At 37.8% G+C, this 23,443-nt stretch overlaps 1 protein-coding gene across 1 annotated transcript; it reads left to right on the top strand.

Moving 5' to 3' along the window:
• Nucleotides 1-145: 145 nt before the first annotated feature.
• On the top strand, nt 146-22,767 carry eogt (EGF domain-specific O-linked N-acetylglucosamine (GlcNAc) transferase). Its single transcript, XM_056252830.1, has 16 exons — nt 146-257; nt 2,699-2,940; nt 3,169-3,269; nt 4,755-4,863; nt 5,068-5,162; nt 5,314-5,418; nt 16,732-16,838; nt 16,923-17,026; nt 18,485-18,577; nt 18,667-18,738; nt 19,038-19,124; nt 19,652-19,720; nt 19,926-19,987; nt 20,070-20,189; nt 21,559-21,661; nt 22,600-22,767. Exons 2-16 carry the CDS (start codon nt 2,743-2,745, stop codon nt 22,744-22,746), a joined length of 1,572 nt encoding a protein of 523 aa, XP_056108805.1. The 5' UTR covers nt 146-257; nt 2,699-2,742; the 3' UTR covers nt 22,747-22,767.
• Nucleotides 22,768-23,443: the final 676 nt, after the last annotated feature.

Here is a 23,443-nt window from a genome sequence, read left to right as displayed (position 1 = left end):
TTACTACAGTATATATATTATTACTATTATTGTTATTATTATGAATCTCTTCTTTAATAAGCTCTTTTTAACAAATACATTATTTTTTATAAAGTAACGAATATAGTTTTCTTGGACTTAATCAGTATAAAATTAAGATCTTCTCGTGCGCCCTCTTGCGGTTAATAGCAGTAACACATGCCGGCTGATAGTTTCCGGTAGTATGGCGACTGCATCCCTAAATTCACCCACTGCCTTTCCTTAGTTTCTCCAAGGAGGTAAGCATATAATTATTATTTTTTTGTTAGCACTGTGACTATTCACTTTAACTTTCTCAGAGCTACTAAAAGTCGGAACAAAGTTAATTTTCTTTTGTGTGGGTATTGTGTTTTTGAGCTAGTAAAGACAGCTGATATAATATAACTGATGGTGGGACAGCTGTAAGCTTCTCACCCTGGCAACGTGTCAAGTCTTTGTGGTTGTTACGGTCCCCACCTCAGCTTGCACTATTATTATTTTTTGTTGTGTGTTATTTTGACATCGTGGAGTGTCGGTGCATCTGGGAATCGCAGCTCTGTAGTTTGAATTCCTTTAACAAGGGGGGGGAAAAACGTGCAGACTTGTGCAGATTTCACTAACTTTTACCATGTATCTATGAACAGGAATACAGAGTTTTTAAAATCCAGTATGGTACATTTACTCTTCTGTGGGACATTTAATTGACCTGCTCCACGAAGCGAATGAGATTGGAATACAGTGCGCATTTGTTAATCTATTTGATCTGCCCTGAGACAGATCGCATTAGACACTGAATTTAGAATTGACGAATCTAATAGTTCAAAATCCCGTGGTAGTCATACAGTTACTCTAGCTATTTTTACTACTGTAAATCATAAGTAATTAAAAAGGGACATCTCTTTCAATTAATGCCAGAAGTTTACTTTCTGTCATTGTGTTAAATAGCCTATCTTTTTTTAGTAGGCTACACAATGCTTGTAATTCCAGGAGTTTTATTAAAGTATTTGGACGTAAACTATGATTGTCGTGGTGATTTGTGCAAAGATTGCTCAGTTAATTTAGGTTCATTTGGAGTTCTCCGGTCATATTTGCATAATGGGGGCGTATTTTTTCCCACGGGGTTTTAATCATGTAATAATCTGTAATTACGTTGTCATAATTAGCCTACAAGTCAACAGAGCAAAGCAGTTGGTCATTTCCCCTTGCAAAAAAATCACCATAGCTATACCTAAATATCATAGTTATAAAGAAAAATAATATATTCATTTTTATTAATATACTACTATTAGTAAGCAATTAAGCCTATGTTAATTTATTAACGTTGACAAATAACTTTAGTAAACATTCCACTTTGATGTCCCATGACTTATTTTCAAAGTCACAAATATTATGTTTATGTTGCTAAACTATTATCTAATGTAAAATTAGTCTACCATGAAAGGTAGTTTAAAACATTAAATGTCAGGCTTGGCCTGACATGTCCCACATCGGAGGTTCGACTGTATCCAAAATAATAGAACAATGTCATAATTTTGACATAATGTTTTGAATTATAATTGAATGAAATTAATTGGATTAATTTTAATTTAAAAAAAAAATGTTGTACAAGAAGTAGTAACATCCTATTAACTGTTTCTACAGTCTGGTATAGAAAGACAGCTATTCTTATTCCATTTTTAGTACATTTTACAGAAATTGTAGCATTGACTGACTGCATTTGTCAAGCTCAAACATTCAGAATTGTCAGTCACAAAAAAAAAAATTAAACAATTTTTTTCATGTATAGAAAAAAATCAATTACTACAAACCAAAATATAGTTTAGTTAATAGGTTCTACTTTTATTTATTTATTTATATATAATTAATTTATTTGATGTTTAAATTTTATTCCTAAGTGACATAAATCACTTTACTTAAATGTTGTTAAAAATGTTTGTCACAACTTGAAACAATTTTAAAGCTTGCTTTTACTTTATTAAAAAATCTGTGTAAAGAAGAAGTGCTTATTTTCACTAGAGCATTATCGTTGTGATCGATTCCATTCAGGTACTTGTGGTAATGCTATGAAAAATAACAAACTGAGGCAGGCATTTTTTTTATATATTTTTATATTTATAGATTTTATATAGAAATCATCCCCATTCAATATTAGTAGAACACACATAACATACAACCCATATCAGAGAACATACATAGCCATAGATTGTTTTCTATTAATTTCCCTCAATCCTGGCCTTATTGCTTAAACAATTGAAGGAAAAAGGTCACTAATATTTCCTGTGGTAGGAGTTTCACATCGAGTAAGATCCGTTCATTTGCAGGTTCCCACACTGTTGTTACTTCCAGAGCTTTGGTGTTTGTCCTCGGCTCCCCCGTAAACCATTAGCTTTCTAGCTCTAAACACACTCTCTCTCTCTCTCTCTCTCTCTCTCTCTCTCTCTCTCTCTCTCTCTCTCTCTCTCTCTCTCTCTCTCTCTCTCTCTCTCTCTCTCTCTCTCTCTCTCTCTCTCTCTCTCTCTCTCTCTCTCTCTCTCTCTCTCTCTCTCCCTCTCTCTCTCTCTCTCTCTCTCCTCTCCCTCTCTCTCTCTCTCTCTCTCTCTCTCTCTCTCTCTCTCTCTCTCTCTCTCTCTCTCTCTCTCTCTCTCTCTCTCTCTCTCTCTCTCTCTCTCTCTCTCTCCCCCTCTCCCTCTCCCTCATGTAGGTGCTGAGAGCCAGTGTGGTTCCTTCCATGTGGCTTGAGGGACTATGCTGCTGCTGGTAGCTCTGTGCCTGGCCTGCACTTATAAAACCATCTCCACCACAGACAGTGGCCAGAACAGCAGCCGCACGCCACAGCTGGACTACAGCAGCCTGGTTCTGCCTCAGCAGCATATTCCATTTTTTCTGCACAACAACAAACCATTGGTCAAACTCTGCAAGGAGGACCCGCTTTGCCCTTTTAAAGTAAGCTATTTCCTCTTGTTTCTTATGGAATGTGTGCTGAAGTCGGGTTAGAAGTGAGACATTGCAATACATCAGCTTTAATGGTGGATTAGGAGCTGGTATCTTTTTGGTATACAGTAGCTTGTGACTTTATCACTAATTTCTAGTGTTGTTGTGTATGTGCTTTAATGTCATTAGATGATTATACGGGATGTTCTCTTAACTCTGTGTCTCTGTCGGCTGTGACAGGATGGTCTGTTGCTCACGAATTCCTGCTGGGGGTATGAAAAGAGCTGCTCCGCTGAGCACAGATTCAGCTATCCTGTGTGCACCAGTCTTGACTCAGGATGGTACGCCTTCCTTTACTGACCTACATTTTCCTTTAACACTTTTATGTTTTCCCACTATTCATAACCCATGTATATGTATGTATATAGGCAGACAGGACAGCAAAAATAACAACTGTCATCAAGTTGTACTCACCCTCAAAGCTACTGAAAGATCGGAATTTGTGTGCGACACTTTTATAAGACTTTTTGGAGGAGGTAGCCATTGATCACAGTCTATTTTTATTGTATGGAAAAGAGCAGGATGAACTGTTTTTAAAGTATCTCGTTTTGTGGATGGCAAACATTTGAATGACATGATATAAGTGTTGGCAGAAATGTTTATTTTTGGTTGAATATCAAGCAATATTAGCAGATATTCGCAAAAGCTTGGGGTCGTAAGATTGTCTCTTTTGCACACCAAGGCATTCATTTGATAAAAAATACAGTAAAAACTGTAATATTGTTAATATAATTATATTATAACATTGATAATATAATATAAAATTAATATTGTTATTTAATAATTGACCCCAATATGTGAAATAATTATAATATTTTTAATAATGAATAATTATTACATAAATAATATGAAATATTACATGAAATTAATGTTTTTTTTACAGTAAAGTTATAAATATGCTGCTGTTTATTCATTGTCAGTTCATCTTTATTCATAATGCATTAATTAACATGAATACATACTTGAAATAAAAAAGAACTAATGTTCTAAAACTTAAAACTTAAATAAAGAAGAAATAAAACTTAACTAATGTTAACAAATTGAACTTTATTGTGAAGTGTTACCCAATTATGTTTGTATAAGAACAAGTTAAATATCTATACAAAAATTTTCAGATGAAGTACAGTATGTCACTGCTTGTGTTGTGGTTTCTCTTTTTGTGAAAAATCACTTCTCAAAATTGTGAGAGATTTAGACTTTATTAAACAAATCCGAGCAGCTTTCTGCAGGGAGTAGCTCCAGATTTCTTCCCGTTCTCAATATTTATCCATGCATTCTATAGATATTCTTGGCAACACCATGTGTAACACATTCTTTATATATTTTAATAGAAGGTTCTTCACCATATATGACCTACTGCAGGCCTCTTAGTCTCACATATCATTCTCCTGCAGGCTCCAGCACACAGTAAGATAAATAATAGTGTTCGCATGTAGGGCTTGATTGACTTATTTTCTAAGTAATGAAATCTTCTTCAATTGAAGGTTCATGTCAACTGTAGTTCCATAAACTATTGTGTGAAACATTGACGAATTCAACTGTTTGCACCCGTGTCTTACACATATTTTCTCAATTCGCACTACAAACCCTATTTACCGTGGAAAGCAAAGTTGTCTAGTGCTAATATTAAGCTAACACAAGTTACTAACATTTGAACACAGGCTGTTTTCCGCTGTGTCACTCAAGCACTTCAAGGACTTCACCTTCAAAACAAAGACTTCTATTATCTGCTCCAAATAGTGCCAGTGTCTGTCTTCTTTCTGTAGGGCGAGCTCTATTCAGGCCGCACAGGAACTGTTCTGGAAGCAGGCAGATTTTGGCTACGTGAGGGAGCGTCTCAGTGAGATGAAGACATTGTGCAAGCCGTCGAGTCCTGTGAGTTTCCCTCTTCTTCCTCCCCCACCTCTGTCTCATTTGCCTCGTCTTTACCGTGGTAAAGCTCTGGTAAAGTTCTCCAGAGCTTTGAGCATGAGCACTGAACTTAAGACATAAAGGCTGTTTAAAAGTTACTGCTTCAACATGTCCAAACAATACTGGGAACAAACTTGCAAGTACAAGTTTGAAACTTTTTTTTAAAAGGGTGATTCCTCTCTGAAGTGCTCCAATCATATGCGGTTCTGCAGGGCCACAAACCTGTACCTGGACCTGAGGAGTCCCCGCAGAGGTCACGAGAGGTCAGTTACCCCATCTAGGGTCGTTGGAGGTCAGGCACAATGCAAAACCCTGTGAAATTGTTTTCTCTCTGGCAGAACTGCGAGAACTTCCTGTCTAAATGAGTCCTCTTTCTTTCTCTCTCTGCATCTCTCTTCCTCTATGCCACTGCAGGTATAAAGAGGATTTCCTGGAACAGGGTGAGATCGGTGGTCACTGCAGCCTTAATAGTAAAGCACTAGCTGCAGAAGGGACACACAAGAGTCCTCTTCAGTCTTGGTAAATAACTTCAATTATATAACTTTTATGTCCAAATAAAAAAACTTCATGGACATTTATTTCATTAATGTATTTCTTTACATGTGTGGAAAAAACATTTAGAAACTAAGATTGATAAACTACTATGGGGTCAGTAAGATTTTTTTCTTTTGAAAAAAATATTCTTTTATTATTTTATTTTACTTTTATAGATGCATTAAATTGCACAAAAGTGACAATAAAATGTATAATGTTACAATATATACATATTTTTTCAAATAAATGGTGTTCTTTTGAACTTTCTATTCATCAAAGAATCAATCTGTCATGGTCTGTTTTCAACATTGATAATAATAATAAATGTTTCTAGAGCTCCAAATCAGCATATTGAAATAATTTCTGAAGGATCATATGACACTGAAGACTGGAGTAATGATGCTGAAAATTCAGCTTTGCCATCACAGGAATAAATTTAATTCTAAAATAGAAAATATATTAAAATAGAAAACAGTTATTTAAATTTTTTATAATATTTCACAATGCGATCAAATAAATGCAGTCTTGGTGTTCATAAGAGAATATTTCAAAACTCTTACTGATCCCAAACATTTGAAGAGTTGAATATATCTGCTAATGTCTCTTGACATTCACTTCATTTACTTACCTTATGCCATTCAAAACCATTTTTCATTCACAAAAGGAGATATTTAAAAAAATATTCATGCTGCTCTTTTCCATACATAAAAAATAGATCGTGATCAATGGCTACCTCCTCCAGAAAGTGCCATAAAAGTGCCCCATATGAATTTTTAGCTATATTCCTATCTTTGAAATCCATTCAATAGCTTTAAGTTAACTTAAGTTTGCAGGAAAATGGACCATTTTCACAGACTGTGATATGTTTCCCAAATTTGTCATCATCGCAAAACTATGGAAGCTTGTTTCCGCCACTGAATAAAAAAATAAAATAAAAAAATTGCGACTTTTTATCTCACAATTGCGAGGTATGAAGTCAGAATTGTGAGATATAAAGTCGCAATTCTGAGAAATAAAGTCGCAATTGCGAGATATAAAGTCGCAATTATGAGAAATAAAACTTTTTATCTCACAATTCTGACTTTTTTTCTCACAATTGCTAGTTTACATCTCGCAATTCTGACTTTATAACACATAATTGCGAGTTTATATCTTGAAATTCTGACATCTTTTCTCAGAATTGTGAGATATAAAGTCGCAATAGGCTTTATACACAGCTTCACTACTTCCTGAACTTCAGCCAGCCCTTTGTTTCCTGTCTGTCATTATTGGACAAACTGATTAATCCAGGTGTGCCTAATTATTGTTACTGAGGCCAGGCGCACCTGGATTAATCAGTTTGTCCAATAATGACAGACAGGAAACAAAGGGCTGGCTGAAGTTCAGGAAGTAGTGAAGAAGCTGTGGCATAAAGCCAATTGCGAGTTATCAGGCCAATTTAAGGGGGAAAAAAGACTAACTTTTTCCCCTCAGAATAGTTTATATCTCACAATTCTGACTTTACAACACGCAATTGCGACTGTATATCAAGTCAAGTCAAGTCACCTTTATTTATATAGCGCTTTTACAATACAGATTGTATCAAAGCGCTTCACAGTGATAACATGAAAACAATATAACAAAGTTTGTTTCTAAAAGAAATTGCGTCAACGTCCACCTTAAGTAAGGCAGATCAATAATATTATTGAATATTAAATGTTAAATGTCCCCAACTAAGCAAGCCAAAAGCCAAGGCAACAGTGGCAAGGAACCAAAACTCCATCAGGTGACAGAATGGAGAAAAAAACCTTGGGAGAAACCAGACTCAGTCGGGGGGCCAGTTCTCCTCTGGCCAACGAAGGAACAGTGCATGATTCGGGCAGCATTACAAGTCAGATTGGATCGGAACATTTAGAGTATTTTTGGAAGTCCAAGTATGCACGCCGGTCTTAAGACGAGTTGTTGAGGATCAGTGCCGTCCACCATAGAGAGTCCATATCGCCCGTGTAGAGTCGTCACTTCATAGGCTTTGTGATTGGAGCATCTGAAGTCTCCGTGAGAGGCTGGATACAAACTGGAGCTGACGAACGCCATTTTCTCGGGACTCGCGTCCCGAGATAACAGCAGAAAAGCAAAGGGAAAATAATTAGCGTAGCTGCTGTTCATAATGATGATTTCCATAACACAGGCGTAAATGACAAAACACGAAGACAGTGACTCTTGCGTCCCAAAATCACCCCCCTCCGTCCCCCACTCAACTCAGCCCAGCTTACTGACCTCTACGTCCCTCCTGCTGCTGAGACCTAACCACCATCTCACAATCTCTCCGCAACCCAACCATACGCGCCAACCCGTTTGACTAAGGCTGTCGAGCCCCACTGGTGCGTTAATAGGCAGTTTCAGTGGACAACGGTTCCGTATGGCATACTACCTACCGCAACACAATATCTGCCCAACCACCCGTCATTCACGCAATATACACAGGAACGTAATGACTGCAAATACTATGCAACCTATACAGATAACCTACAGTCTCTTCAAGTTTTATAGTATTAAATGCATTTGATCTGATTCAGCAGTATTATAAAAGGTAAGCATTATGTAAATGCTTGGCTAAAAAGATGCGTCTTTAATCTAGTTTTAAACTGGGACAGCGAGTCAGAGCCTCGAACAATATCAGGTAGGCTATTCCAGAGTTTAGGAGCTAAATGTGAGAACGCCCTCCCTCCTTTAGTGGACTTAGATATCCTAGGAATGACTAGAAGCCTCGAATTTAGTGATCTTAAAGAACGCGATGGATTGTAGGGCGATAGAAGGTCCATTAAATACACAGGAGCTAAACCATTTAGGGCTTTATAGGTCAGTAATAGTACTTTGTAATTGATACGGAACTTGATAGGTAACCAGTGTAGAGATGATAAAATTGGTGTTATATGATCATATTTTCTTGACCTAGTAAGAACTCTAGCGGCTGCATTTTGCACTAACTGTAGCTTGTTTATTGAGGATGCAGGACAACCGGCTAATAAAGCATTACAGTAATCTAGTCTCGAGGTCATGAATGCATGAACTAACTTATCTGCATCGGAAACAGATAGCATGTTACGTAATTTAGCAATGTTTCTAAGATGGAAAAAGGCTGTTCTTGTAACATATGAAATATGATTTTCGAAAGACAAGTTGTGGTCTAGTATAACTCCCAGGTCTTTTACCGTAGAGGATAAAGTAACAGGACATCCTTCTATATTAAAGTTGTATTGTAAGTGGTTTTGTGGATAGTTTTTTGGACCAACAAGTAATACCTCCGTTTTATCTGGATTTAGTAGCAGGAAATTATGCGTCATCCAGCATTTTATATCTTTAAGACACTCTGTCAATTTTGATGAGTTAGTGTTTTCATCTGGCCGTGATGAAATATATAATTGAGTGTCATCAGCATAACAGTGGAAATTAATTCCATGTTTTCTTATAATATTACCAAGTGGCAGCATATATATTGAGAATAGCAGAGGGCCTAACACCGATCCTTGCGGCACTCCATAGTCTACTGACGTTATCTTCGATTTTTCCCCATTTAAACAAACAAAATGGTAACGGTCTGATAAATACGATCCGAACCAGCTTAATGCCTGTCCCTGAACACCAGTGTAGATTTGTAGTCGATCCAAGAGTATTTTATGATCGATAGTGTCAAACGCAGCACTAAGATCGAGTAGAACTAATATTGAGATACAGCCTTGGTCAGAAGCTAAAAGTAAATCATTTGTAATTTTATCTAGCGCAGTTTCTGTGCTATGATGCGGTCTGAATCCTGACTGAAATTTTTCATATATCTCATTTTCTTGCATGAAAGAGCACAATTGAGCGGACACAGTCTTTTCTAGTATTTTAGACATAAATGGAAGATTTGAAATCGGTCTGTAATTTGCTAAGTTATTTGGATCTAATTGCGGTTTCTTAATGAGAGGTTTTATTACTGCCAGCTTGAATATTTTTGGAACATGACCTAAAGATAAAGACGAGTTAATAATATTAAGAAGAGGCTCTTCCACTACAGGTAACACTTCTTTCAGAAATTTAGTTGGTATTGGATCTAATAAACATGTTGTTGGTTTAGATGCAATGATAAGTTTATTTAGCTCTTCCTGTCCTATAGTTGTAAAGCGGTGTAGTTGTTCTTGAGGGGCGATAATTGAGGCTGAATCATAAGACACCATAGAGCAGGGGTGGGCAACAGTTTTAGTCTGAGGGCCACAGTTACTTTGGCAAAGTAAACGGAGGGCCACACTTTGGACAATTGCAATTAAACAGTTATTTGCATTGAATTAATTTGTACCATTTAATCATATATGTACAAGGCTACTCTACAGTTATTGACAGCTACTCTGTCTAACAACTGGATTTACTTTCAAGGATTCATTTCCTACACTACCCTGCATATTGTTCAACTGTCATTCATACCAGTTGTAGCTATTCAAGATATTAACAAAACTGCAAATATATGTGTGCAGGTTACATTAACATACATATACAGACTTCAGGCAATCTGGCTTGGAATTATCATATTTAATTGAGGCTATATACCACCAGAAAGAGACCTTCATCACTGAATAAAAAACATATTCAGCTGATTTCATTTGTGATTATTAATTTTTATTGTAATTTTTCTCACATATTTTGTTCAAATCTTTTATAAAATAGAACACAATTTAAGTGCAGATCAACTTCACACATATGTTTGCTTGAAAGATATAAAGGACAACATGGAATATGCCTATGCATCTCACAAAATTAAAATTTGATTTAGCTGTATCATAACCATCTACGCGGGGCATGCATAAGAAATGGCAACATGAAACTGAACAATGTTGTAAAAATAACACCATCAATCAAGGGTAACTTAATGGAACTTTGGCTATGCTTACCTACTTTAGAAAATGTGTTTCATCCTATGCAACTGAGATGAAGAGCTTTTTGTCGGTGTTCTGTAACTCAATGTGAACAATTGAGGCGGTCGCCTTTCTTAACTAATACATCGAAATCTGGGGTCGTGTTCGACGTTGAGATGCGCAACACGGACGACAGGTGTGCGTCGGTTAGTCGTGATCTGTTGCGTGACTTGTTAAAGTTCATTATAGAGAAAGTCTGCTCGCATACATACGTGGACCCGAATAAAACTAGCATCCTTTGCGCATGCCTCCGCATGTTAGGAAACTTGGCCTCGTTCAATGCACCGTAAAACCTGTCCAATGATGAAGATGTGAATTTCTCCTTGAGAGTGGGATCGCACTGCATGTCAATCAACTCAAGCTGAGCCTCCGGAGGCGCTTGGTCGCTGTCAAAGGAAAAAGGGGCGGACACCAGCTCCATCTCTTTTTCTATTTTTCCGAAATCAGAGAAACGCCTGTTGAATTCAGTGTGCAGATCCTCGAGTGTGGTGGTGTATTTGACAGTGAGTCGGGATGGCACATCCTTCATTGTGGCAAGAGTTGGGAAATGTGTAAAGCTCTTGTTTGTCATTTGTCGGGAAAACAGAGTCAGCTTTGCCCTGAATGCTCGCACGTAGGAATACAGTTCGTGCACGAACACATCCTTCCCCTGTAGCTTCTGATTGAGGTCATTCAAATGGCCCATTAAATCCACAGCAAAGGCAAAGTCAAGCATCCAATCGGAATCTTCAAGTTCTGGAAAGTCACCAGCCTTCCCGACATTCTCCAGAAACAGGGCTATCTGACTTCTCAGGTCCCACACACGGCGCAGCACTGTGCCCAGGCTCAGCCAGCGGACGTTTGAGTGGTATGGGACATCAGTGTGTTCTGCCTCACTCTCCTCCAACAACTGGATAAACTGGCGGTGGTTCAGCGCCCGGGCCCTGATGAAATTGACAAGTTTCACCACAGTTTTGGTGACGTGATCAAGCTTTAACACCGACTTAGACAAGGCCTCCTGATGAATGATGCAGTGCAAGAAAATCAGAGTTGAGTTTGGGTCATCCTCTCTCACCCTGTCCTGTATCCACGCAATAGCCCAGTGTTCTTCCCGGTGAGGTTTGGACAGCCATCAGTGGTCACGTTCAGTAACTTCGCCCACGGTAGTTTCATTCTCTGCATGCATCCTGACACCGTATCATAGAGGTCTGAACCCCTTGTCGTCCCCTTCATTGATTCCATCGAAAGAAACTCCTCCACTATTTCAAATGTGTCAGTAATACCTCTGATGAATATAAGCAGCTGGGCAGTGTCTTTAATATCAGTGCTCTCATCCAGCGCTATTGAAAAGTATGTGAAATCACTGGCCCTGTTTAGCAATGCAGATGTCAGCTCAGTGGCGTAACGAGCCAACACCGGGCCCTTATGCAGGATTATCAAGGCGGGCCCCTACTACAACACGTGATGACGCAATGTCCACGAGTAGGCTTTTGCATGCAATACGCAAGGAACTGTTTACACCTGGCCACTTCATGTTTTTTCTGTGATCGTATAGCTATCCGATTGTGAAAAGACCAGGTGTAAATTCCCTTCGAAACGCATTCGAGACGGATTTGAATCCGGTCGCTCAAACCACTTCAGGAGGTGGTCTGGGCCGCATTCCAGACGACACTGGACAAGTGTAAATACATCTGGTTGTTGAAACCACATGTCAATTTTACTCCTCTAAAAATGCTAAAAAAATAAACGTGTGAGAGCGTGTTATAGGCTATATGTCATAGTCAGATATGACGACGCTTCTGCAACAACACGCATCACCGCAGATGAGCATCTATTCATCAAGCCAACGCACAAACTATCGCAAATCAAAGTGAAAGTAAGTCGCAGACGCTCGCTTAACACACAATCATCTTCATTAAAAGTAAAGAAACGAAATGATCTTACCAGTACTGTTGCCGCTCTCTCTAATTGCGGTCTTCGATTTAGAAATTTTAGCTGATGATCAATAAAATGCAGCTTATCTGTTGCTTTCGGTGACGTGAACTCTATTAAATCTGCATATAGCGCGGAAATTGAAGATCGGATTTATATCTGTTTTGCAAAAACACATTTATGTGACCAGCTGTAAATGGAATCGTTTTGATAAATCAGTAGCTATCCGATCTGAGAAAACGCATGAAGTGGCGCGCGCGTGTAACGTTAAACAGCCGACCCGGGGATTCCCCAGTCCCAGCTCAAAACAGATTACACCAAAATCCATGATTGTTCGTTTCACACATGTATTTAATGATCTGTAAAATATGTTGTTGTCATTATTTATTTAAAAGAAAATCGTGATAAAGTAAAATGCGATCAAACTAAAAGTAGTAATATGCGATAGGGGGCCCCGGCTGTCAATCAATATCTTCCAGTCAAGCGGGCCCCTGATTGGTCCGGGCCCGTAAGCAACCGCGTACCCTGCTTACCGATAGTTACGCCACAGTGTCAGCTCATCATCAATTACCTCGATGCGACGAGTAACTGTACGGCGAGACAGGCTCACATTTTCGAACTGACTTTTGCTGTCAGGGCACAGCACGCTAGCTGCCTCTACCATACAGTCTTTTACAAACTCACCATCTGAAAATGGTTTGCTGTGTTTGGCGATTTTGTGTGACACCATATAGCTCACTTTTGTTGCTGACTCCTGTACATTAGACTGCTTGGTAAAAAATATTCTGCCTGGCAGTTAAGTTGGAGGACAATCTCGTGGCTTTTTCTTCCCTCTCTTTTGCGGAGAAATTCACGGCATAATTAGCATGTTTAGCATTGAAGTGCCTGCTAATATTATATTCTTTAAAGACAGCGATGCTCTCCTGACATATCAGACAAATCACCTTTGAGCCGACGATCGTGACGAAATATTTTGACGTCCATTCTTTATTGAATGCTCGACATTCAGAGTCAACTTTTCTCTTTTTTGCTGCACTCATTTTGACAAATTGTTTATGCCGCTGGCCGTTTAGAATTTGTTACTTTGAGGAGTGAAGAAGAGAAGTTAAGTCGCAAATTGTAATTTCACACAGCGACATCTGTTGGATTGTTTTTAATAGTAGGATCGCCGTACATTATTTCATTATTATATAAATGGATAATTTCTTGAATTTTCTAAAAAATGACATTTAGGCTACTTGTATCTTTTAAAGTCCTTTTTTTTTATTTTTAAGAAAAAGCTCAGTATTATAGAATAAGCAAAAAAAAAAAAAAAACTTCACATATAAAACAAGAAATATAACACAAAAACAAGGTAGGTTACATAAAAATAAAACATTTATAAATTATTTTATGATTAACATATTACTGTCTTCAGTGAACTCATTTATAGGTATAAACGCAAATTATAATAATATTATTATTATTATTAGCTTACATTTAGGTTTTACATAGAAGGCACTTTTATCCAAAAAAAAAGGAACAACGCAATTCGTCAAATGTCAGTCATAATACAGGTTAGGCAATAATAATACAGGGCTAAGATTATCACAAATAAACACAAGATTTTGGCGCATATCCAAGTGTGTGTGTGGAGCGCGCACTGCATGGCACGGGACTGGAGGCGCGGCCGCGAACACTTGCATTTTACTATCAACAGTGGAAACAACTTAAAATAGGCTGCTACTCTATCATTTCTGGTCATACAGAAAAGAATAATACATCATTCGCAACTACATTTATTTGTCCAAACTCACATTACAAGAAAACGTTGTGCTTTTGTAAAATACAATAAATCAGGTGCGCTTTCATGATCTCCGTGAAGTGGAGCGTCTCATAAATGAACTGAAACAAAATATAGCCTACATATAAAGCTTAAAATGTTTACTTTTAAACGAAAAATTAAAATGGCTCGTAATTTTTTCAGACACCTTTATTATCATTAGCCTATAAATCACATATCTCTGTATGGTTCCAGAGACATGGCTCTTCTCATTCAGCACTGCGGGGAAAATATTATTTCCAGGTTCTAATTTGGCCTTATAAAAACCAGTTAAATCGATTTTTTTTTTCATATTAATTTGTGAATATTTTAAATGTTTAATAAAGGGGCAAAATGTCGGAGGGTGCATTTGGCATCTAACCTGGTTTTGTGTTATATTTCTTTTTTATAATAAGTCTTTTTTTGCTTATTCTATTATACTGAGTTTTTTCCTTCTTAAAAATTGGACTTTAAAGATACAAGTAGGCTAGCATAAATGTTTTTTTTTTTTTTTGAAAATTCAAGAAATTATCGATTTAAAAAATTAAGTTTAAACATAATGAAATGCATAAACAGGAGGTCTGGTTGGCACAGACTGGGGGAGAGGCCACAAATCTGTGAGTAGGCTACAGTTTACAAACCCGTGGGAATGGATTGCGAAAGCGTGGGCACGGTTTAATAATTTGTGGGTACAGATTGCAAAAACTAAAGGCACGGTTTACAAATCTGAGAGCGCGGATTAGAAACTCGTGGGTACGGTTTATTAATCCGTGAGCACGATTTGTTAAACCGAGGAAACCGTTTGAGAATTGAGTTTGTTTATAAACTGAGCGGACGGATTTTTTTTTTTTTTTTTTTAACAGGTGACTTCCCGGGATAAAGGCGGTGTTTTTGTTTTTTTGTGGTGTGTGTTTCATCCAAATTGCGAGCGCATCGAGTGCATCCCGGGGGCCGGATTGAAGCACTATGCGGGCCGGATCCGGCCCCCGGGCCGTATATTGCCCATGTATGCCATAGAGGATTGTACATTTACAATTGTGTTTCGGATGCTTTCTATTTTCTCATTGAAGTAGTTCATAAAATCATTACAGCTATACTGTAACGGAATAATTTGCTCGGGTGATGTCTGTTTATTTGTTAGTCTAGCCACGGTGTTAAATAAAAACCTTGGATTATTTTGGTTATTTTCTATTAGTTTGCGGAGATGCTCAGCCCTGGCTGCTTTTAGAGCTTTTTTATAACGTGACATACTGTCTTTCCACGCGATTCTAAAGACCTCTAAATTAGTTTGTTTCCATTTACGCTCTAGGTTACGAGTTTCTTGATAGCATGCGTAGCACTGTTGTGCCATGGTGCTTTAGTTTTCTCTCTAACCTTTTTTGATCTAATTGGTGCAACAATATCTAATGTACTAGAGAAAATGGTGCTCAAACTGCTAGTCATTTCCTCTAGTTCATCTGTTTGTTTGGGTTCTCTGAGCAGCTGAGATAGATCAGGTAAGCTATTTGAGAATCTATCTATAGTGGTCGGAAGGATTGTTCTGCCTGGTCTATAACGTGGCGCAACATGACAAATTTCAGCAGTGCGTATTATACAAGTTACCATGTGATGATCGGTGAGATCGTCACTTTGCGGTATAATATCTATATCGGTTAGATTGGTTCCATATGATATAATTAAATCTAGTGTATGATTTCACACACAATTCTATATCACACAATTCTGACTTTATAACACGCAATTGCGACTTTATATCAATAAATTCTGACTTTATATCTCGCAATTCTGACTTTATAACACGGAATTGCGACTTTATATCAATCAATTCTGACTTTATATCACGCAATTCTGACTTTATAACACGCAATTGCGACTTTATATCAATCAATTCTGACTTTATATCTCGCAATTCTGACTTTATAACACGCAATTGCGACTTTATATCACGCAATTCTGACTTTATATCTCGCAATTCTGACTTTATAACACGCAATTGCGACTTTATATCTCGCAATTCTGACTTTATAACACGCAATTGCGACTTTATATCACGCAATTCTAACTTTATAACCTGCAATTGCGACTTTATATCAATCAATTCTGACTTTATATCTCGCAATTCTGACTTTATAACACGCAATTGCGACTTTATATCTCGCAATTCTGACTTTATAACACGCAATTGCGACTTTATATCACGCAATTCTGACTTTATAACCTGCAATTGCGAATTTATATCAATCAATTCTGACTTTATATCTCGCAATTCTGACTTTATATCTCGCAATTCTGACTTTATAACACGCAATTGCGATTTTATATCACGCAATTCTGACTTTATATCTCGCAATTGTGAGAAAAAAAGTCAGAATTGCGAGATATAAAGTCGCAATTACCTGTTTTATTTTTCATTCTGTGGCGGAAACAAGCTTCCATACACGTGGCTCTATCATAGATTTTTTCTTTTCTTTGTACTATTGGAGCAAATGGAAATACAAAAAATATATTTGTTGTCATCTCTCGTTCCCCGCTATAGAAGTTTACCCAACTATGACGACTTCTGCTTCTGAGAAGCCCAGAAATGCGACAAGGGTCCATATTTAAGTTTTAAGCTATAAAACAGACTTTTATGTTCATGTCTTTTTTTCCCTCTTTCAGGTTTGCTGAATTGCAGACATACTCAGAGCTCGACTTCCACCCCCAGGACGATGGCCATTGTGATGTTATAATTGACAGACCAACCGTCTTCATGAAGCTGGATGCAGGTAATCTTTCCGTGGGAATTAAGGGAGCTTTTTGTTTAGTCATCCCAAAGGCTTCTAAATGCATGCTTCTCCTGTCTTTTGCAGGAGTTAACATGTACCATCATTTCTGTGACTTTGTCAACCTCTACATCTCCCAGCACATCAACAATTCCTTCAGCCGTGACATAAACATCGTCATGTGGGACACAGTAAGTGTTCATCTCTCTTAAACACACAAACATTGTTTGTTTCTAATGTCTTCCAGTAAATCATCAACCATGAGGGCTTAGAGAGCATTTCTTTCAAACACTAACGGAAGGTTTGTTGTTTAAACTGACTGCCAGTTTCAGGAGGTGTGCGGTTCCTGAAAGAGAAATATAAAAAGGAAACAGTGGGCTGAAAATAAAGTGACTTACGAGAAAACCTTATCCTGCCTTTTGTTCAGACGCTGGTATTTCAAGGGCGAGGAACTGAGGAAGAGGGAAAATGAAGGGGTGTGGAGAAAGAGGGATACTTTTTTTGTATGAAACAATGGAATGCAAAATTAAATCCACCTTGTCATATTATTATACATTTATGTACTTGAGAATTAAGTTTGTAACTGTGTCTAGGCTACGTTTTACAACCGCCTTTACATAAAAATGTGAGTCTCGAAATGTCCCATTAACACAGCAACTTACAATAGCATCTCAAATTCGAATACTGTCTGTATGAACGTTAAATGGGAGTCAAGACAGTATTCTCAACCATGAAAGTGACCAAGTAATATCAAAGATGGCGATGTCCATACAACTGAAAAGTCTTATTACTTTTGACACAACAAGAGTTCAATCAAGTTGCAAGTTAATTCGTCTAATCTTTATTAACCGAGAGCAGCGTTTAAATCTGGGTGGAGAGCGGAGCATTTGAGTCGCGCGTAGAACGAATCTGACGGGAACAGTTCTAGTGGAGAACTGTGAGTGGATCTAAAACCTCCAGATGACACACAGCTCATATCTCCGTCGCTGTACCACACATGAAAACAACTCCGCACACGGTAGACAGGCATTTGTGCAGCGCAGAGCGGCTCCCTCGTGACAGTTCAGTTTTGTTCAGTCCGGTTCCGTTCGCAAAGCACGAGAATGCGGTTGTGAGTCCTGAACTTTTCAAGTTTGAGTTCGGTTACAGAGTGCGATTGTCACTGTGTGTGAACGTCACTGTATTAAGGACTCGAGTCAAATGCATTCTGTTGTTGCTGTGTGAACGTGGCCAGTGTGTCTAGACTTTGAATGGTCTAGACTTTGAATGGTCATTAAGAGAGATTAGGAAAATAAGGATTAGAATCTAATCCAGTTAAGAAGATAAGTTTAGGTAAGGTAATGACTTTTAGTTCCTGTCTGAATGAATGAATTGGTTATTACATGACTTTTGACTGATCATGATGGCTATTTTGAACAAGCAGACAAAGGTAGCATACATTCATCAGTCAATACCATTGCTGAATATTTTCTCCTTAAAACTGCAGTGTATCAAAGTCCATCTAAAAGATTTGGTTTGAAAAAAAAAAGGAAACATTTAAATGTCATTTTGATGTTCAAAGATGAGTTTTAAGGGATAAAATTATTGACTGCAGGTTGACTTTAATAAAAAATCTTCAATGCATTTAATTGAGTTGTTTTGTCTGTCAGAGTGTGTATGGATATGGAGACCTGTTCAGTGAAACGTGGCGGGCTTTTACAGATTATGACATCATTCACCTCAAAAACTTTGACTCCAAAAGGGTAAAAGACTTTTACTTCACATCACCAGTCAACATTTTTATCAGCATCTGAGTGTTTTGGTGCTATTTAAAAGTATGTGTTTTTCACAGGTGTGTTTTAGAGACGCATTTTTCTCTCTCCTTCCAAGAATGCGATATGGCCTTTTCTACAACACCCCTCTTGTACGTATCCTTATAATTGGCATGCTTCTGTTGCTCTAAAGTGTCCCCCCCCCCTCCCTCCATTTAGCATTTGTTCATCTCATCATGTTCATCTGCTGTCTTCTGTCTATGTTAATGCTGCTCTGCGTGACATCTTCGGATGCTGTGCATGTGATATAGAATATTTGCCTTGTGTGAGACTAAACTCATCTGGTGCTGTCGCTCAAATCATCCTCATATTAATGATTGTGTGCCTCTGCCTTCTGCGTGCAAATGACATGAAGAGAAGATTTAACTGACAGATGTGTGTAATTTGATAGATCTCTGACTGCCACAGTGAGGGGCTGTTCAAGGCGTTTTCCCAGCATGTCCTTTATCGACTCAATGTCCCACAAGATGGACCGAAGGTAAACATGCTCTCACACACACACACACACACACACACACACACACACACACACGCACGCACGCACGCACGCACGCACGCACGCACGCACGCACGCACGCGCAAGCATACACGCACAGACGCTGTTATTATTATAAATTTATTATAAATATTAAATTCATTTTAATCCTTATACTTTTAAATACATATATATTAAATTGTAATATTATAATATAATATTTATAGACATATTTTCATTATTTTTTGCCACAGGCTTTTGTGTAGGATTGTCATTACCACTAGATGGCACTGTTGTACAATTTATTCCTTCACATGGTCTTTGTCATGTGGGAGCCCAATTCTGACTTTCTTATCACACATATTATAATATTTACTTCCTCTTTACCCACCTAAATAAAGGTTTAATCAACAAATTCTCATGTCTGAATGTATTTTGAAAATGGATTATATGTTACAAAATATATAGCTTAAGATATAATTGTGTGTTGAAAAATGTCTGAAATCTATGACGTCCTTCTGCTCTGTCAGGTGGGCCAGGTCCGTGTCACTCTGTTGGCAAGAAGCACTGAGTACCGTAGGATAATAAACCAGCAGGAGGTGAATGCTCTATCTCTCTCTTTGCTCATCATTGATTTATCACTCTGCTTCCTTAACTGCCCATTTAAACTCTTATTTGCTGAAGACCCCTGCTTGGTAAAAAGCCTTGATTTACTTGGCCTCTGTCCACATGAGTGTGAGGTCTCGTTAATCACCTTCTGAATCCCTGCTGTGTGTGTGTGTGTGTGTGTATGTGTGTGTTCAGCTTATCAATGCCCTGAAGACTGTGCCTTTATTCGAGGTCAAGCTGGTGGATTACAAATTCAAGTGAGTTATTCTGTCTTTGTTGTTTTTAAATGTAGCGATTTCTTTGGTGTTTGCGTGATTGAAAGCTGATGTGTATTCTTAGAGAGATGCCATTTCTGGAGCAGATCCACGTCACACACAACTCTGATATCTTCATTGGGATGCATGGGGCCGGACTGACCCACCTCCTCTTTCTTCCCGACTGGGCCGTCATATTTGAATTGTATGTAACTCTCTGCTTTCTAAGTGATCTGCGTGGCCAGCTATGCTGTGCTGTAGAGCTGTCAGTCTGAGGAATGTAAATACTTCTTCACTCCACTTCACTTTTAAGTTTTAGAGTCACTTTAAAACCCTCAAAGTTTATATAAACAGTTATTGGTGACAGTCTGCAGTGTTTAAATAATGTTTATACCACTTGATTAAAACAACCAAAAAGGTTAAAAGTTGAAACATTTATTGCGAGCTATAAATGACAAATGTGAGAAGTGTTAGCATGGTTGACGGACATCCTATGAAGAAATGCATTATGTTTTCTGATGTGTTTAGTTTGACTTAATTATGACTTTAATTTTGGGCTTGAAAATGGGACAAAGACTCTCAGGACTCATTTATATGCTCACAGAGGCTGCATTTATTTGAACAAAAATACAGTCAAAAAATAATGTTGTGAAATATTATTACATTTTAAAATAATTTGAAACTGTAATTTATTCCTGTAATGGCAAAGCTGAATTTTCAGTCTTCAGTGTCACATGATCCTTTAGAAATCGTTCTAATATGCTGATTTGGTGCTTAAGAAACAGTTGTGCTGCTTAATATTTTTCAGGAAACCATGATTAATTTTTCAGGTGATGAATAGAAAGTTCTAAAGAATAGCATTTATTTGAAATAGAAATATTTAGTAACATTATAAATGTCTTTAATGTCACTTTTGATCAATATAATGTGTCTTTGCTGAATAAAATTAAAAATTTCTTAAAAAAAAAAAAAATCATACTGATCCAAAACATTTGAATGGTAGTGTACTTAACTTAAAACAGGACATTAAAACGAAGACCATCCCCACCATACACATTGAAGAAGAAACAGCAATGTGGTTGATCAGAACAGGTTTTCAAATAACTTAAACTTGTTAACATTTTATCTTTAGACTTTATTTTTTTTTTAATCTTTATCTTAGCCCCTGACAACCACCAATCTTGGACATTTGGTTGCATTCTTGCTTAAAAAAGTTTCTTTCTGTTTTACCACTGATAAATGAATACATCACGACTCACTTCAGAACTCTTTTTTTCCGCGACACCTATCTGCATGTGTTAAGATGTATTCCACAGTGTGCATCTGACACCCATGTCATGTTATACATCTACCCAACACTCACGTAGATGGAGTCAAGCTTCTGTGCTGTACAACGTACTTTTTAATGTGTGTTACGGAGGAGGGAAGCATCTGACTGTGTCTGTGTGTGTGTGTGTGACAGTGAAATACAGCCTAATTAAACAGTTATCCATCAAACTGAGTCTGCAGAGACTTTGTGGGCCACTTCCTGCTAAGTTTGGGACATAAAACATCCCTCTTTCTGTATTCCACAGGTACAACTGTCAAGATGAGAGCTGCTACCGTGATCTGGCCCGACTGAGGGGAGTCCATTACATGACTTGGCAGAAAAGGGACAAAGTGTTCCCCCAGGATAAGGTGAAGAGAACACATACACACTAACACACACACACACACACACACACACACACACACACACACACACACAGACACACACACACACACACACACATACACACACACACACACACACACACACACACACACACACACACACACACACACACACACACACACACACACACACACACACACACACACACACACACACACACACACACACACACACACACACACACACACACACACACACACACACACACACACACACACACACACACACACACACACACACACACACACACACACACACAGCCAAACCTGTTCACCACTGCCTGGATTCATTCCAGTTCATATGATTTCATTCCAGTATTCCTTTATACATTACCAAAATCACATTCGGTGTGAGTAATGTTAGTACTTTTAAACTAGTTACATAACCTTCTATTAGAGAATTATAATATATTTAATTTTAACTCTCTAATAGGTAAATCTTTGAATATGTAAATATAAGGTAAATCTTGCTAGTACCAGGTTGGGACCCCCTTTTGCCTTCATAACTACCTTGATTTTTCAACAAGGTGCTGGGAACATTCCTCAGAGATTTTGGTCCATGTTGACAATAATAGCATCACACATTTGCTGCAGATTTGTTGGCTGCACATCCATTATACGAATCTCCCGTTCCACCACATCCCAAAGGTGCTCTATTGGGTTGAGATCTGGTGAATGTGGAGGCCACAATGTTGGATCTGACCTATTAGTAATATTCAATGGACCTGATCTAATATGAACGAAAAATGAACATTTGTAACATTACAAAGATTTAAAAAATACTGTAACAAATGTATTGATCATTGTTTGTTAGTATTAGTTGATATAGTGTGTGTATATATATTATATTATTTTATATTATATTACTGTATATTATTGACGAATATTTTGTTCTGTCTCAGGGTCATCATCCTACTCTTGGGGAACATCCTAAGTTTACCAACTACACTTTTGACGTAGAGGAGTTCATGCAGTTAGTCCTTCTAGCGGCTGAACATGTGACCCGGCACGCGGAGTGGCGTGCGAAACAAGCCCGAGATGAACTGTAGCCTGTAAAACATGGTGGTCTTCTGCAAGGAGATATATGAACACACTCCTACAAACTCTGCACTCTTATACTCCTATAGCCATGCTAATGAAAAGCAAATGGCTAATATGGGAAAGCACATTTTACTTTCAGAAAAAAAGCATCTTTTACATTCTGCACACTGAGTATCCTGTTAAAAGACATTTTATTAGAGGATGTATTGGTTTGACGCATTTTGTGTGGTTTGTACCTCCTCTCAGGTACAGTATGTGGGCTTTTTTAGAAACTACACTTTTACAACCTGATTTAAGTGCAGATTTGTGAATTATTTGGCTATGGGTTGAATTCCAATGTAGTTTGTAAGACATCTTTAGACAGCACTTTCCCCCACCCAAACAATCAGGTGATCAGGCTTTGGGTACTGAACTAATGTTGAGTCTACCCAGATATTTTGGTAGCATTATTTATAACAGTCAAACCATATTTAAAGCATTTTATGTGCTTTTTAATGCATTTAGGCAAGGGAGATGACCTCAGCTTCATATTTATTACAGTGTCAGTTACTTTTTTTATTTTCTTTGGCCAGTTAAAGTAGTCATTTTGTAAATGCAAAACTATGTTAAGGGATTCATTACTCCAGTCCTGTTGCACACATTAAGATATTTGTTCAGTATTGCTTCATTTTATAACATATTTTTATCAGTATTAAGATCCTCGGA

This window comes from Rhinichthys klamathensis, unplaced genomic scaffold (assembly GCF_029890125.1).
Source record: "Rhinichthys klamathensis goyatoka isolate OS25496 unplaced genomic scaffold, OSU_Roscu_1.1 h1tg000098l_1, whole genome shotgun sequence".
Taxonomy (NCBI): Eukaryota; Metazoa; Chordata; class Actinopteri; order Cypriniformes; family Leuciscidae; genus Rhinichthys; species Rhinichthys klamathensis.
Note: the sequence above shows the minus strand (reverse complement) of the source record. Positions and strands in the feature narration are given on the sequence as shown.